We start from the raw sequence: 15,804 nt of genomic DNA, 5'->3' as shown, positions 1-15,804 counted from the left end.
TCAATCTCTGTAGCCCATTCAGTCTTTGGCCTCTCTTGCTCATGCTGCAAGCAAGAGGGCCAATCAGTGCTAATTAACCTGGCTTGTGTACTGTGGATACCTGTCCACTGGGTGCTGGACTGAGGTCCCCATCTCATGAGCATATTTTCAGTGAAGAAGGATGACATCCTTTTCAGTCAATCAAGGAGACGGACCAAATGTACAACATGGGTGCCTAGAGAGAGTGGGTAGTTTTATGTGCACTAATACTGGACTACAGTTGTGCAAAACTAGATCCCCAAGCTCTAGCACCTTTGAATATCTGGGGTGAATCAGATTCAAAGCTGAAGTCACCCCTATAATTTCCATGTCAAAGCGAGAAGGCTCTTGTGGTGATCTGCGGAGTGTATGTACAACTTATGAATTCTGACAGGTTTCAGAGTAGCAGCCGTGTTAGTCTGTATCTGCAAAAAGAACAGGAGTACTTGTGGCACCTTAGAGACTAACACATTTATTAGAGCATAAGCTTTCGTGGACTACAGCCCACTTCTTCGGATGCATATGCTTATGCTCTAATAAATGTGTTAGTCTCTAAGGTGCCACAAGTACTCCTGTTCTTTTTATGAATTCTGGTTAATGTTATGAAATTGCTGTATTACTGAATGCCTCAATGTGTAGTGACTCAAATATGGGCCAACAGGGTCCCTGACACATCAGCATCGTGACCGCTCCCTCACTTGGACAAAGCTACAGAACAAACAAGAGGTTGTTAAACTTAATGCCTGTGCTCAGGCTGAACAGTGGGTATGCTGAGGGGGCTATCCGATCACCTCCCAGCTCATACCAGAAGTAGGTCTGGAGAGTGAAAAATCCCCAAACAGGCAAACAAAGAAACCAGGTGGTAGTGCTAGTTTTTAAAAACTCGGAATTCACAGAAAAGCTTAGGTGGGGGAGAGGAACAGAGGGGAAAGTCTTGGAAAGGACGCCTCTGCTCTGCTACAACTGCAGGACCAGCTGAGGAAGAAGGAAGCTGGCTGCAGAGGTTAGAGAGAAGACTCCTTGATTTGGAGAAGCCACGTGCAGTCACGAGAGGGGAGGGCAGATTCTGGACTCCTTAGAGGACTTTGACCTAAGCCCCAAAATCGCTCAAGAATGGTGAGGAAACTGAGGCAGGGAAATACTTCCAGGAGTTTATTAACTTGTCTAGCTAGCACAAGAGATATACAGATCTAATGTGGAGAATAATTGGTTTTGGAACCCTTTGCAAAGCCTCTGTTATGTGCTTCTACTGTCACATGTCCCTGAAGAGATGAACTGTAAAACCAGAGATGCCCATAAGGTTGGAGTGATTAACTCTGGGAATGCTTGGAGGGGATCAGCACTAGTCCTGGGGGCCTATGGCAGCAGGGCTGCAGAACCCGTTTCCATGAAGGAGTAGCAGACAATCTGTGTCCAGGAAGTGTGCCAGAGGCCGAGGAAAGAAACCGTGCTGGAGCTTACCCAGACTCAGACGAGCTTAAAAGCACACCGGTCCAGTGTATGAAGCCTGGTGAGTGTCTAGCAGTGGGAGCAAAGCCAGGGCTATGACAGGCCTATTTTCTATTTCAGATGCATCTGAGTTCTCGCACGAATCATCTGTTCTCAAGGGAATTCAGCCCAAATTGGTGGATCTATCCTGAGAATAGCTGATCTCACAAAATTTCCACTGTCCTGGCCCCAAATCTCATGAGAACAGCTGGTGAGATTTCAGTGCCATCTAACCCAAACACAAACTCTTGTCCCATTTGGGCCTTAAACCTGACCCCTGACTGCCATGTTAATCCTAATCCAGTGCTAGATGCAAAAGCTGCCTTTTCATCTCTAAGAACATTGGTCCTTATGTGCTAGGAGAGAGAGAATTCGATCTCAGGAGCTGATCTCCCCAGGTACGGAGGAGGAATAGCCCATTATCTAGAGTATTTCAGAACTGGCCAAGTATGTTATGAGCAGAGGCATTCTAAAGCAGCCTGTGTTGGCTGTTGTGAGAGGCAGAATACCAGTGTGCTGCTAGACCTCTTCTGGAATGGGAAGCACCAGCATGTTCCTCTTCTATTAACTTCAACAAGACTAATTTGTGCTAGGGCAATGCTTCATGAAACTTCAGCCTGCGGGTGCTGCTGCTTTGATACTTAAAATGGTCAGGCTAGCTCAGCCTCTTTTTATTAAGGATCTTGCACACGCCCACATGGCAAGGAACAAAGGAGGGGAGCAGGGATGTAGGCCATGTCTGATTGCAAGTTGCCTGGTCAGTATTTGAGAACCTGAATTCCTTTGCTAAAACCTTCCATTTTAGAAGCAAAGCCCCTAATCCCATAGATTATTATTGTCCCTAGAGATGGATGCTGTCCCACTGGAAGGAGGAATGATTCAATTTATATTTGCTGCAGAGATGGGTCCAGAGGCAGGTGTCTCAAAGGGGAGGGGGACTGAAAACACAAGAGCAGAGGAGGCAATGGGGAGGAGAAACAGGAGGAAGTGAGGTTGGGATGCCAAGGAGAAGGAGGGGGGGAAGGGAGAGTGCCAAAGGAAAGGGCAGGAGAGGGGATGTTTCTCCCTTCAGCTTCATTGTCTTGCACTTTGCCTATTTAGAGTGAGATCATCAGGGAACTTTTCTGCTGACTTATCTGTGAAGCACCTAGTGTAACCCAGTGATCAGTGTGTGTTGTGGCCCCAGGCCAGAGAGGACAGGGGTCTGGTCCAGCCTTGCTCTTTCACTTAGGCTGTAGACACTAATATTTTTAGCTCTGAAAGTCTCTGCTTCAATCCCCAGGATCAGCCAAGATGGCGGCTCTTATAGTAGCACACCATGGGTGGTGTACAATAACAATTAATGTGGTGGGAGGGGGAAGGGGAGAGCAAGAGAGAAAAGCCCTTTAGCCAGGGCTTAGAAACAGCTGGCACACACCCCTACCGTCACCACTCTGCTGCCATTTTGCAACACTCCCTTCCAGCCCCTAGTGGCACCATTCCACAATCAGAGAGAGTGGCACAAAATCAGAAATGCAGCTGCCTGAGGCTGGCAGAAGAGCCCCAGCTGCTGCTCCCCTACCAGGTGCCACACTGGCAGCCACTGCCATGGGGGAGCTGTGGGAGCCATAGTTCCTTTCCTGCCAGGCAGCAAATGCAGGAGCAGGTCCAAGGAACTACAGCTGCTGAGGAATACCTCCTCCCTGCCTGCACCTGGAAGGAGTAGCAGTTGCCAGAGAACAGGAGTTCACCCCTTTGCAAGCCAGAGTAGGACTCCAGTGCAGGATCCCAGACCCAGCGAGGAAGCCCAGCACACTCCAGACTCCAGCGCCGGACCCCAGTGCACAGCAGGGTGGGACCCTAAAGAGGGACCTGAAGATACAATGAGCAATCCCCATGCACCATCATTGTCAGTTATGGCATTACTCTTCTTTGCTCTCTGACTGTTTAAAGTGTGCCCATGCCCATAGTATCTGAGCACAGGGGCTTTGAGTGGTCGGGGTTTGGGTTGTGGGTGGCGCTGAGATCACCACTGCCGGTTTGACTCCTGCACTTCTAATAAAACAAAAGCGAACTGTGGAGGCTCCAATATACACTTATTGTCTTACTCCAGGCTCTGTCAGCCTCTGGGTCACTTGTTCCAGCCACAGTTACCTCTACATGTTCTACTCCAACAAGTCAATGGCTTGTTGACAAGGCACATTCTCTCACCACCCTGAAAATGAACGTGTCAGAGTGGACATATGTGATCACACTGTGCCGATGTCTTTGCAGGTACACATGAGGCTGCACTGCAGCTAGGGTGAGCAGATGTCCTGATTTTATAGGGACAATCCCCTTATTACCCCCACCTCCTCTCCCAATATTTCACACTTGCTATCTGGTCACACTAGCTGTGGCTTCCTTGAAAATGTATTACTCTCCAGTCTGCTCATTGTGGCCACGTTTCAGCAAAGCACTTAAACCTGTGCTTAACTTTAATGAGGTTAAGCTTACTTGCTTTTCTGAAGCAGGGTCTGTCTCTGCCCACCCCATCCCTGTGACACTATCTCATCTCCTTCCCTGTACACTCCTCCTCCTCCACCACAACGTCGTACGAGAAGTTGCTCTCATGCCTCAGAGTGCCCTACAGCAGGGGCTGTTAGAGAACCCTGTTTCCCCACTTCCCCCAACCAAGAACTCAAAACTAGCACAGGTTGAAACATAGATTTTCCATCTTACAAAAAAATTTGGCAATTTTTTTTTTTAAATCTCCAAGATGGACAAAAAGCCAACATTTTTTGCACATAGAAATTCGGGGGGTAAGGGGGAATTATTTAGCTAAACTCAGAATGTTTCATTTGACTTCAACCCTTCATTTAAATCTATTATATAAAATGTTGAAACAAAAAGCCATTTAGAAATGAAAAATTGAAACTTTCCATCCTGAAAAGGTCACAAGGGGAAGTGTTGACCTTTTCAAAACATTTTTTCTAATCTGTTTCCAAATGAAATTTTGCTGAAATTGAGCCCATTTCATGAAAAATTTCAGGTTAGTCAAATGGTATTTTCTGATGGAAAAATGTTGGAACAAAAACTTTCCAACAATCTCCGCTAAGAATGTCATGGCAGTGTGCCGCCAGGCCCCATCAACCTGTGGACACCAAAGCATTCTATGAACAGACAAACCCCACCAACGCACTTCATTCAGGCCAACAGGCAGATTCTTAGGAGTACATTTTAAGTGAGTTTTATTTTGGTAGCACCTTGAATGATAGTTCTATCCATCTGTGGTACTTCTATGGCCCCATAACAGTAGTGTCTGAGCACCACATGCACCTTAATGTATTTATCTCCACAACATCCCTGTCAAGTGCTATTATCTGCATATTACAGCTGGGGAACTGAGGCACAGAGAGAGTAAGTGACATGCCCAAGGTCACACAGGAAGTCTGTGGCAGAGCTGGGAATTGAACCCAGGTCTCCAGAGTCCAAAGCTAATCATATCCTAACCACTGGACTGTCCCTTGCAGGGGAGGGGGGGAATTCTCACATACACATTTAATAAGATAGCTAGTGACAGACTTTCATGGACAGATTTTTGGCAGGGAATAGCACCTGTAATATATAATAGATACCTTCTGTCAAGCCTCCATAAATATGTATTTAGTAATCGATTGCCATTTATGTAGCACATAACTATCCTATTAAATAACAATGCAATTATAGCATCAGTACAAACCTCTCGGCTAGAGATCTTCAGTTAAGTTACTCAGCTGATCACCCAGCTTTGCCGAGAACTCTACCTCCTCTTTCACCTGGGGCAAGTAATAGTTTTGATGGGCGAATAAAATCTCCTTAGTTTTTCTGTCACCTTCATTGTTAAGTTGTATGGGTAATTCTGAAGCTGGATTAACATGCTGTCAGGATAAGGAACCCTCAGCGGGTCTCTCTATTTTTCTAGCTTTCAATTGCCATGCTATTAGGATGCAACGCATTTAAACCCCAGGTCTGGGAAGCAAAGTGTAACTGTCCCTTCTTCTCTCCTTACTTTTTCTGAGCTGAGATTAGGGGAGCCTCCTCAACCCAGGTGGAAAATGAATCTCTAAATACACTTGCCTCCCCTCCTTAAATTCAGGTGCCCCCCACCCCAATATGACCCAGTAGTTTACAGGCACCTTTATGAGCAGGAGCCAGTGCTACAAATTTACCATGTAATTTTTACTGCATTTCCCTTTACAAAGGATCAGTTAATTAGAACCTCTCCTTGCTGGGAAATTAATCGCATATTCTCCAGCTCAGAAACCGATAGTTATATTGAAGAAACTAACAAGAAGCTACAGAAAGACTCCAAGCAGACAACTGAATGTCAGGGGAGCACAAAGGATTAAGCATTGGCAGGGACTGAGAGCTTTTTTAAAAAGGCAGCTAAGTATTGTCTTTGCAGCACTGTTTAGTAAGGGCTCCTCTGCTGAGCCCTCCTAGTGGGCTAGAAAATTGGGTTCAAGTCCAAAATATGGACAGGTGAAACAGCTTGGATAAAATATGAAGTGACCTGAAAATTTGCCCAGCATTCAAACTGGAGCCTCAACTCTTTCCAGAGAGTTGAGAAAGCTCAATCATCTTGTTTTCTGTTGGTTCTGTAGAAAAAGGTTTCTTGGTTTTGGATGGATGCAGAAATTCTAACAGCAGCACCAGAAAACCTATTCTCATGAGATTTCCAGACCCAAGGGTTTCAGCTGAATTCAACACCCAATACTTTGGGGATCTGTCCCACCTGAACCTTTTGAGTCCTTTCCCCTGGCTAGTCCAGATGGCCCCAAACTGCACTGCAGTAGTAAACCCTGACTGAAACAGCTGTGCAGCCAGACATGCACCAGCACTTACCTCCAGTACCATTTCTGTCATCTGGAACTGCTTCTGAGAGACTTTATCAGAGCCCACAGGCTCATGGAAGAGCAGGCAGAGCACGTCATACTTCTTCAGGGCCTGCTTGTAGTTCTTCTCGTTCAGGTCAAACACCCGATCCTTCCCATCGTAGGTGGGGAAGTCCAGTCCCTCTTCAGCCCTGCAGCAGAAGAACAGGTAAAAACCTGACAGTAGCCAGCAAGCTGTCTTCATTGGGAGACAGCGTGGGGTGTCTTTGCTTATATCTCTGAGAAGGGAAGGGAAAAGAGCCAGAAGAAACCAAAGGCTCAGGGTGAAGTTTGAACTGAGTGTAAGTTTCCTCTGCCTTCCTAATGATCAGTCCAGGCCAGTGGGAAGCAGCAAACTTTGCAGTCCTGGGCTGAAGACAAAGAGACAGACAGGAGAAGCTGCGAGGCCAAGCCCTGGATACCTTACATAGCTCTGCCCAGTTCCTGTGTCATTAGGAACTCCATTTTTAGGAAGCAGTTGTTTCAGGCTAAAAATAAACCCTGCAATGAATAAAAAGGACAGATATGACACCATTGAGGGACTTGCTGGCACTCCGCATCATCTAAGCGAGGGAGAGGGAGTGGAGGAGATTGAGATTAGGAACAGGAAGGCTTTATCAAGGGACAGGGTACAGTTATATGGGGCATCAAGACACAATCCACCTTATTAGGACTTTAAAAAATAGACAGTTCTCAGTACTGTGTGGTTCATGCCTAGATATCACAGTAGTTAGGCTTTAGATCAAGGGATTGATCAATCAATCTCCGAATATAAATGCAATTAAATGTTTCATGATAGTGATTCTCATTCACGCTGCAAGGAAGAATTCCATCTCCCCAGTCTCCAGGGAGTAGAGACAAGCGAGGACCTTGGGAGTTTTCTCCTCCTTCTGGGGATTAAGCAAGGATCATCACTGAGATTCAGATAGGCCACACACCTGACTTGTTTAGTTTCCTCCAATCTCCACAGAGATCCATGGTCATTGGTAGAGCTTGGTCCTTCCTGTCTCTATGTACCTGTGATCCTGGAACAAATGGAAACTGATCTTGCCATTTCTGACACCCAGAGTAGTTAACATGCATCCAGACCCAGGCATTATTGAGATGTGGCTAAAGCATCCCGATGTCAAACGATATGAGCGGCAGGTCTTACTGCCCACACTCTGTGTCCAGCAGCTGGGAGCTTTGGGCAGAGGTCAGTGATCTCGTCAGGACACTGGACAGAGGCCGGATGTCTTTGCTGATCCTCCTCAACTTCTGGTATCAGGGGGTAGCCGTGTTAATCTGTATCTACAAAAACAACAAGGAGTCTGGTGGCACCTTAAAGACTAACAGGGAGTCCCTGCTCTCCATGTGTCAGTATATAATGCCTGCATCTGTAACTTTCACTCTATGCATCTGAAGAAGTGAGGTTTTTAACCCACGAAAGCTTATGCCCAAATAAATCTGTTAGTCTTTAAGGAGCCACCAGACTCCTTGTTGTTTCTCAACTTCTGGGAGGCTGTTGATCACCAGGTGTTGCTCACACAGCTACACAATCCAGCAAGGGTGGGTGGAATCACTGTCGAGTGGTTCCCCTCATCCCTTTCTCTTCCTTGCCAGCAGGTGAAGCTGGCTGACTGCTCCTTTTCCCCAGAGACACTCAGTTGTGGGGTCCCTCATGGCTTAGTCCTGCTATCTCTTTTCTCTTCCAGCTACATGACGCTACTGAGAGAGACAGTGTGAGAGGCTGTGGGTTGGTAATGCCCCCCTCTTTGTGTCTTCCTCTCCTCTGACCCAGACAGCACTGCTGGCACACTCCCCCCCAGTGTCTGGCAGTAATTGGAAGCTGGAATAAAGCCAGCTGGCTGCAGCTCATCCCAGACAAGATGGTGGTGATGCTGATCTGCAGGGAGAAGTGTTTTAAGGGCCTGGCAAAATACAGTTCAACTGGGCATCAGAGGGGGGTTTACAACCCTTGTTCTTACTAGACTCCCCACTGCTCCCAGGTTCCTAGACTCACAGTTTGCTTCAGTCACCCACACAGCACTCCTTCCCCTACAGTGGTAGAGACTGTGTCCCTTCCTATTAGATACAGATCTCACCTCAACCATCCATGCCTTCGTAGCCTCTTGGCTACTCTACAGCAATAGGGTCCACATGAGGCTAAACGTGGAATTCACCTAGAAGCTCCATCTGGTGAGCTTCCTCTCTTCTGAGTGACCAGGATACTCTCCCTGCACTGACTCTGTTGTGCCTGTCAGATGAAATTCAAGGTGCTGGTTACCAAATGCAAAGACCTAGAAGGTAGAGGCCCTTGTTATCTTAAAAGCCTCCTCGCTAGTTCCTACCTCCCATACAACCGAAATTCGCCTGGAACTTGACATCCCAAGCCTGAAACTTGAGGGAGCTGAATACAAGGTGTTCTTTGTGACAGGCCTGCACCTCTGACATTACATCCTACTGAACCATATACTAGCACAAACCTGGCCGTTTTTAGAAGGAGCTGTAAGACTCCTCTCCTAGCTAATGAAACTCCTAACTGAGTGGACACATTAAAGTGATCATTCACTGGATACTTAGGCTGTAAAATTAGAACTCGGTTTGTCAGCTCCTCAGGGTATGGAACAGGTTGTTTATTTGTCTTTAACAAACCATATCCATTTCTGATGCTGTGTAAACCCCCATCAGTAACAGGATGAGTTTTAAAGCACACATAAACTAAACTGCATCATAAAATGAAACACTCGCTGGAATTTGTGTCCTTTGACTTGCCAAAATCAGGTTCCCAAAGCCTGCCCTCCTTTTATTTCAGTAGGTCACAGATCTTTAGAGAATAGTCCACTTTCAGATTTCTCGAGCTATTTTTAAGTTGTTTCTCTTCCAGAACAACTTTCTTTCTGAGCTGTTTAAAAATAGACGCAACCCCATTCTCTTTTACATTTTTAAATGACGTTAGTTCTGGTGAAAGGTGCTGGTTTATTAGCTCTGGAGAATGAACACCTCTGTTTATCTTCAGTGTGTATGTGTATATATAATGTATAATACACACACAGAGAGAGCATGGGTAGCAGCAGGGAAAGCTTCTCTCACTAGTGTGCCTCCGTGGAGGGACCTTCTGTAGCAGTGCCATTGTCAATGGTCCATTCATTTCTTAACCTTTCCACTGAGCGTGTCAGTGAGGCCGTGGGGCCATTTAGTGCCATTTATGATGGTCGTTTTTTGAGATTCTTTTCTAAATGTGCTCAACTAAAACTCTGGACACCTATCCACTAGTTCAGATTGGTAGAATCAACATGTCTCTTTGGAGGTGGAGTTTATGAATTACAATTAGCCAGGAGTGAATCTCCAGAAGGTTTGGAAGTTCAGACAAGCTCCCCAAATTCTTAATGATTGTCTGAACAAATCTGACTCCCGTGAGTCTACAAAGATGGGATGGAAATGTCAGCAGAACCGACTTTTCCTTGGTATTTTGTAAAGCTGGGCCTGTACCAAAACCCTGGATCCCAATTGTCCTGGTTGATGGGAGCCATCAAGATTCCAAACCACCATTAATGGCTCACACTTTGCATAATTACAATAGGCTCTCAGAGTTATATTTCATATTTCTAGTTTCAGATACATTATATTCACTCATTAGCATATATTTATAAGATCATATAGAGTGCAACTTCACACCCAACGTCCCTGAACTTTTGTGGAAGTTTGGCTGTAGTCCTTGTCTCTACATTGAGTCAAGTCAAAAATCCTGTGACCTTTGGGATATTCACAATCTCCGTGAAATTTTGTAATTTGACCTGACCTCTGTTATTTTAACTCTTCTACTTCCATGCCCAGCTGGCAACAGGACAAAGAGAGCAATGCAAAAATGAAAAAGTTAAGCTAACTGGTTTGAACTTCCAAAAAGGATTGTTTCAGGTAAGCTGGATGGCTCAGGGTACTGGTAAAGCAATACAGACAGAAGCAGAAAGCTAGTCTAATGGCTAGGTCACATAGTCTGTCTCTCTGTTCCCCACCTGTACAATGGGGATAACAGTACTGCCCTGCCTCAGCGAAGTCCCCAGACTATGAAGTCCTCAGATACTATGGTACTGGAAGTCATATACCTGGTGCCATCATTTTACATGCTGCGTTACAGAGATTAAACCACCATCCTTGCCCTGCTAACCATCACACCAGCCTTCCATCTGAAGGCTGTCCAGGGCAGGGAACCATGTAAAATGAGGTGCTAGGTCTCTGGTCCAGGTCCTTCTGAACAGGTGTCACCATCACTAAAACCACCATTGTAACTGGCACCAAATCTTCATGGAACAATTCACAAAAGAAGACAGAGACCTGAGGGAGGAGACGGGTGGGGGAATAAGAGCGTTCGCTGGGCCCCAACCCACTAGAGTGCTTTTTGGTGTAGTTTAGTGTATGTTCTCTGGGTGAAATCCTCTCTTGGTTGAAGTCAATGGCAAAGCCCCCATGGATTTCCATGGAGCCAGGATTTCTTCCTATGTCTTTTCTCTAGTTATGTCACTCTAGAATCTAAAGAGGCCAGTCTTCTCATCCCTCCTGTCCCCAGCCCTGCAGACATACACAGGGCAGGGCGCCTGCTGGGAAAGTGTAATACATAAACACAAGTTGTGTCTCTTCTCACCGCGTGGCTATTAGGAAGGAGTTTGGAATGTAAATTCTCTCAGCTTCCCCCCACTCCACACTGACATTCTCCCCTTCATTTCCCTGCTGGTCAGCACTGCAAATGAGCTCTCCAGCTACATCAGATACAAATGGCTCCAACGAATCTGGCTGGCTTTTTTCCGAGGCTTTGGGATTTAAAGTTCTGCCTTAGCTAATCTTGTTACAAGCCTCTCTAAGACCTTGTATGTTTTCCAAGATAGGAGTATTCAGAAAATGTGCCTTTTGCCACAAGCTGGCCTCATTACAGGGATGCTAGATAGTCAAGCAAGGTCATGGTTTGTAATAACTCACAGAATATTACTATTATTAGCACAGAAGCCTTAGAGAACCATTGAGACCTTATGGGAAACTGAGAAAAACATTCTCATTTCAAAGGCAGTTTTGCAGCTTGAGTCTCCACTGCCTTGCACCTTCCCTTGCATCATTTAGCTCTGCGCAAGCTGAATGTTAAAGGCTCCCAGTCAGAGCACTTTGCACTGGTGTCCATGATGACAAGTGCAAGGCAGCGAAGAATCAGGCCCATCGTATTTGCTGTTATATAGGGCTTGAGATATTTGCAACTTCCATCTGGCATCTGGAGGCACTTCATAAACTTGAATTATTTAAGCTTCACAACTGGCTCCCGTTTACTAATGGGGAAACTGATGCACAGAAAAGGGAAGGGACTTGTCCAGAGTCGCACAAAAATTGTAGCGGGAGAGCCAAGAAGAGAAGCCGTGTGACTAACTGTTGTCTCAGTTCACTGGCTGAACTAAAAATTTAAATAAATGTATTTGGGGCAGACCCGAAACTGAAAAATTCTGATTTTTTTTCAGTGAACCAAAGAAGTAGGAAAAAATAATCATTTGTTTGACCCAAAATGAAACATTTCATTTAGTTTTTGGCTATTTTTACCCTTTAGAAAAAGTGAATAAGCTGGAAGTAAATTTTGAAATGCTCAGTCATTCCAAATCAAAAACCTGAACCATTCCACTTAGAAAATGTCAAAATGAAACATCTTACTTTTTTTTCTGAATTTTTTTAACTGAGACAATTTGGCAAATTTACCATGGAGTCATGAAGTGTTTTGGTTGACCTGACTGCAATTTTTTTTTTTTTTGGCAAAACAAAGTTTTATCAGAAAAATTTCACCCAGCTCTACCCAGAAGCCCTCACTGCCTCTCTCTTGCTCTATGCATTAGACCAGATAGGGTCCTTACTGTACAGGCATTTAATAAGCAAAATTGTTACTTTAGAAATCTTGCCCTCCAGAGCTGTCAACATGTCACACGATTCGGGTGGCTGCATCTGCTTATCCTAAGCAGATACTCTGGAATTGTTTCAATGTCCCACCCAAATGGGATATACTTCAAGGGACTGGAGATGTCCCACTAGGGCAGGGTACTACCCCTAAGTCAGGACAGGGTGGCTACCCCAAAAAACCTTCAGTGGCAGCACTGCTCCCTGCTGCGGTGATGAGATGATGCTCTGTACTTTGTCATTGCTCAGTCAATATCACTGGATCCCTCACACAGAAATACTTCCACCTTCACACAGTATGATGAAAATCTTAACTGGGACTCCTGGTCACACCTTCCAAGCAGTGAAGTACAGCAAGAGACTTGCACCGTGCCACCTCATGCTGACTTGGGGCAGGAGAACTGAAAAAAATGGATCTGGAAATCTCACAGGAAAGACCCATAGGGCGCAGTTCAAGTTACCAGCAATTACAGCACAGTCTGTTCACAGACCTGTGTTCAGAATTCTCCCCTCCTCCTCCCCCTATGTGCTGTTGCCTGCAAAGATTATCCTTGCTAGAGGAGTAGTAGTCGGTGCCAGACCTGGTGGGTTGACCTGTGATGTACATGCTGCATCCCTACAGTGTCACACTTACAGTTTTTTTTCTCCTGCTGATGATAGCTCATCTCAATTGATTGGCCTCTTACAGTTGGTATGGCTACTCCCACCTTTTCATGTTCGCTGTATGTATAAATATCTTCTTTCTGGGGTTCCAGTCTATGCATCCGATGAAATGCGCTGGAGCCCATGAAAGCTTATGCTCAAATAAATTTGTTAGGTGCCACAAGTACTCCTCTACTTACAGTGTGTGACCACTACGGCTTGTGCAGAGCTGGGAATGGGTGCAAAGATTATGCATCCTGGTCCACTGGGCATCAGCTTTTCAGGCACGCATGAATTAGGCCTTCTTTTGGCAGATGTATGAGTTTTGGATAGTTTGGAAAAGATCCTCAGGCAAGCATCTAGACTTTTGGCTCTTTAGCTAATCCAGACCTGGAGAGGTTTCATTGACACATGACCCTTGCTTGTACTATCCTCCTCCGCCAGAAGTCATAGTGAGCCAGGGGTTCTTTGAATGCCCAATAGACCTCCTCTGACCATATCACGTTCAATTCAATGCCATGCATCACAAGTTCAAAGCTAGTCTAATTGCAAGAAAGGTTTCTGGCCATGTTTTTGTTTTTTGGGGAGCTGAGAGCAAGAGGAGGCAATTCATTTATTTAGAGTTGCTAACATCTGGCTCTGAACAAACTCTGTTCATCCCATGAAAACCTTTCCAGGTTGCTTCTTGCTATATCCAGGAGTGCATAATTTACTTTACTTTGCTCTGTTCACAATCACCTCCCTCCTCCCCCATTTAAATTACCTGGCAGTAGTGACAGTGTCGTGTGATTTTACCATCAAGTCATGCTGCTTTGGCTCGTCACTTTACACACGGGCACTGGCCATAGGGCCAGATTCTCTGCTGATGAAAATTAGCACAGCTCCATTGACTTCAAGTCACAGGATTCTGAAATCAGGGGTGCTGGAACAATGTGTATAGTGGGGGAGCTGAGAGCCATGAACCCAACTGTAAACCTTGGATATGATGGAAACCACTTCAAGCCAGAGGTGTGGCAGCACCCCAGGTTCTGATTTTTATCTGAATGTATGGTTTTAACTTAGTGATGTAAATCAGCATAGCCCTTTAATGGGAGCTCTGCTGAATTACACCAGCTGCGGATCTGGCCCTAGCAGCTGCAATATTGGCATCATTGGGCTGCTTTTCTCCTCTCGCTTCCTTTCCCCTCCCAGTGCACTGGCTTCTGTGCTGCCTTTTGAAATTTACATTGTGCCGTGACGTGAGCAGCCCAGGAACATGTTGTTGGTTGAATGCACCGGGCACATTCTGGCAAGCACAGCGAAGTGTTGGAGTGACCTCGTTCATCAGAGGGCATTTCATTCCATTTTGCTGATGATCTGCACAAGCTTAGAACTCTTCTTCACTTTACAGGGGGAACGAAAAGGATTTTCTGCTCTTGAGTTTCCCTTCTCTGTTAACCTCTCTCTCCCTCCTTCGCCTGGACTTCTAAAAAATCATGATTTTTGGCCATTATTTTTGAACGTTTGGTGCTAGCAAGAGTGGGGCCCTTTTCCCTGTTGGGGTGTGCTGGCTTTGGGGCTGCTTTGTACTGTTGGAGCAGAACCTGCTCAACACTTCACATGATAAGATCTTGTTTACAGCTGTTTATAACTTTGCCAAACTGTAACCGTTTCTGCTGAAATTTTCCATGCTGGGCATCTGCCGCAGGCTGAATGGGTTTGGAAAATTTCAGCCAAAATAGTACAGCTTTTCTGAGAGAGAGCCTAGGGGAAAATACGTTGTTTTGTCTATGTTAAAAAATTATTGAGACTTCTTTTAAAAATGTTCTTGCCCCCCCCCCCCAACCTGCTTTGGAGCAGGGACTTGAAATTTGGCAGTGGGGTGACATACGCACAAAGCAGCTGTGTTAAGATTGCACAGACAACCTTCATTCTGGCATTTCCTAGCTTTTGAGTGCTTGACTTTGCAGTCTTAACTATGTTCTTTTAGTGGGTTTGTGTGTAGTATCATTGAAGCCAAAATCTGATTTCTAGCTCAGTTCATACTGAATCGGTGCAGCGTGAGCTGTGACCTCTGATCTCGGAGCAGTTCACCTAAATTCAATCAGAGAGGTTACAATGTAAAGGAGTGAGAGGGCGACTAGGTTCAATATTCACTGGTCCTGAGTCTCCTCCGTCGTGCACCTTGTATTACCGTTTATACGTAGGGTGACCAGATGTCCCAATTGTTGGGTCTTTTTCTTATATAGGCTCCTATTACCCCCCTCATCCCGATTTTCACATTTGCTGTCTGGTCACCCTATTTATACATGTGCAATGTGAGTGAAGGTGAACATAAAACATTACCAGTCAGAATTCTCCACTCGCTCAGAGCAGTGGTCGTGTTTTACACTCATTTCTCTGAATAGGAGGAAATGACTAAACAAGGTGCAAAAGCAGTGAAGAATCAGGCTGTTTGGGCCAGAGGCTGGGGTAGGGATGAACTACACAGAGCATAGCCAAGGGGATGGAGTGGAAAGGTGGCTAAAAGCTCACGGGTGCTTTCCTCCCATCTTGCTGTGGCTTCTGTGCAGGGTTGGTGGCCCCCTTCCTGACCGCTGCTCTATCTTATGCTGGTTGCAAAGGAGCTGAAGCCACAGCCAAGAATTGGTATGGCTTGGGGGCATCTTAGCCATGGCCTCTTTCCTCTGACCACACTTCCTTTTCCCGCAGTACTGGCAGCAGAGACGGGTTATGCATAACAGACTGTACAGCGGCTCAGTGTCACTGCAGAATCACCTGTGCACTAGGGTGATCTCCCAAGGCAGTTAAACCAGCTATTGAGCCTAAGGCTGCAAATGTTGGCTGGCTGTATTCCTGGAGATTTCATCACCTGACATAAGCTTTAATTAAAAAATAATCA

General features: G+C 45.7%; 1 protein-coding gene across 2 annotated transcripts in view; it reads right to left on the bottom strand.

Moving 5' to 3' along the window:
• CASQ2 (calsequestrin 2) overlaps window positions 1-6,790 on the bottom strand; it is a 57,096-nt gene extending 50,306 nt beyond the window's left edge. The window contains exon 1 of one of the 2 annotated variants that reach the window (XM_054043372.1): window positions 6,352-6,790. In XM_054043372.1, coding sequence (XP_053899347.1) covers window positions 6,352-6,585 — 234 coding nt within the window. In that variant the 5' untranslated portion in view covers window positions 6,586-6,790. The remainder of the gene's footprint in view (window positions 1-6,351) is intronic. The other variant, XM_054043362.1, reaches the window with a different exon arrangement.
• Between the last annotated feature and the right edge of the window lie 9,014 nt (window positions 6,791-15,804).

Source organism: Malaclemys terrapin, chromosome 1 (assembly GCF_027887155.1).
Source record: "Malaclemys terrapin pileata isolate rMalTer1 chromosome 1, rMalTer1.hap1, whole genome shotgun sequence".
NCBI lineage: Eukaryota > Metazoa > Chordata > Testudines > Emydidae > Malaclemys > Malaclemys terrapin.
Note: the sequence above shows the minus strand (reverse complement) of the source record. Positions and strands in the feature narration are given on the sequence as shown.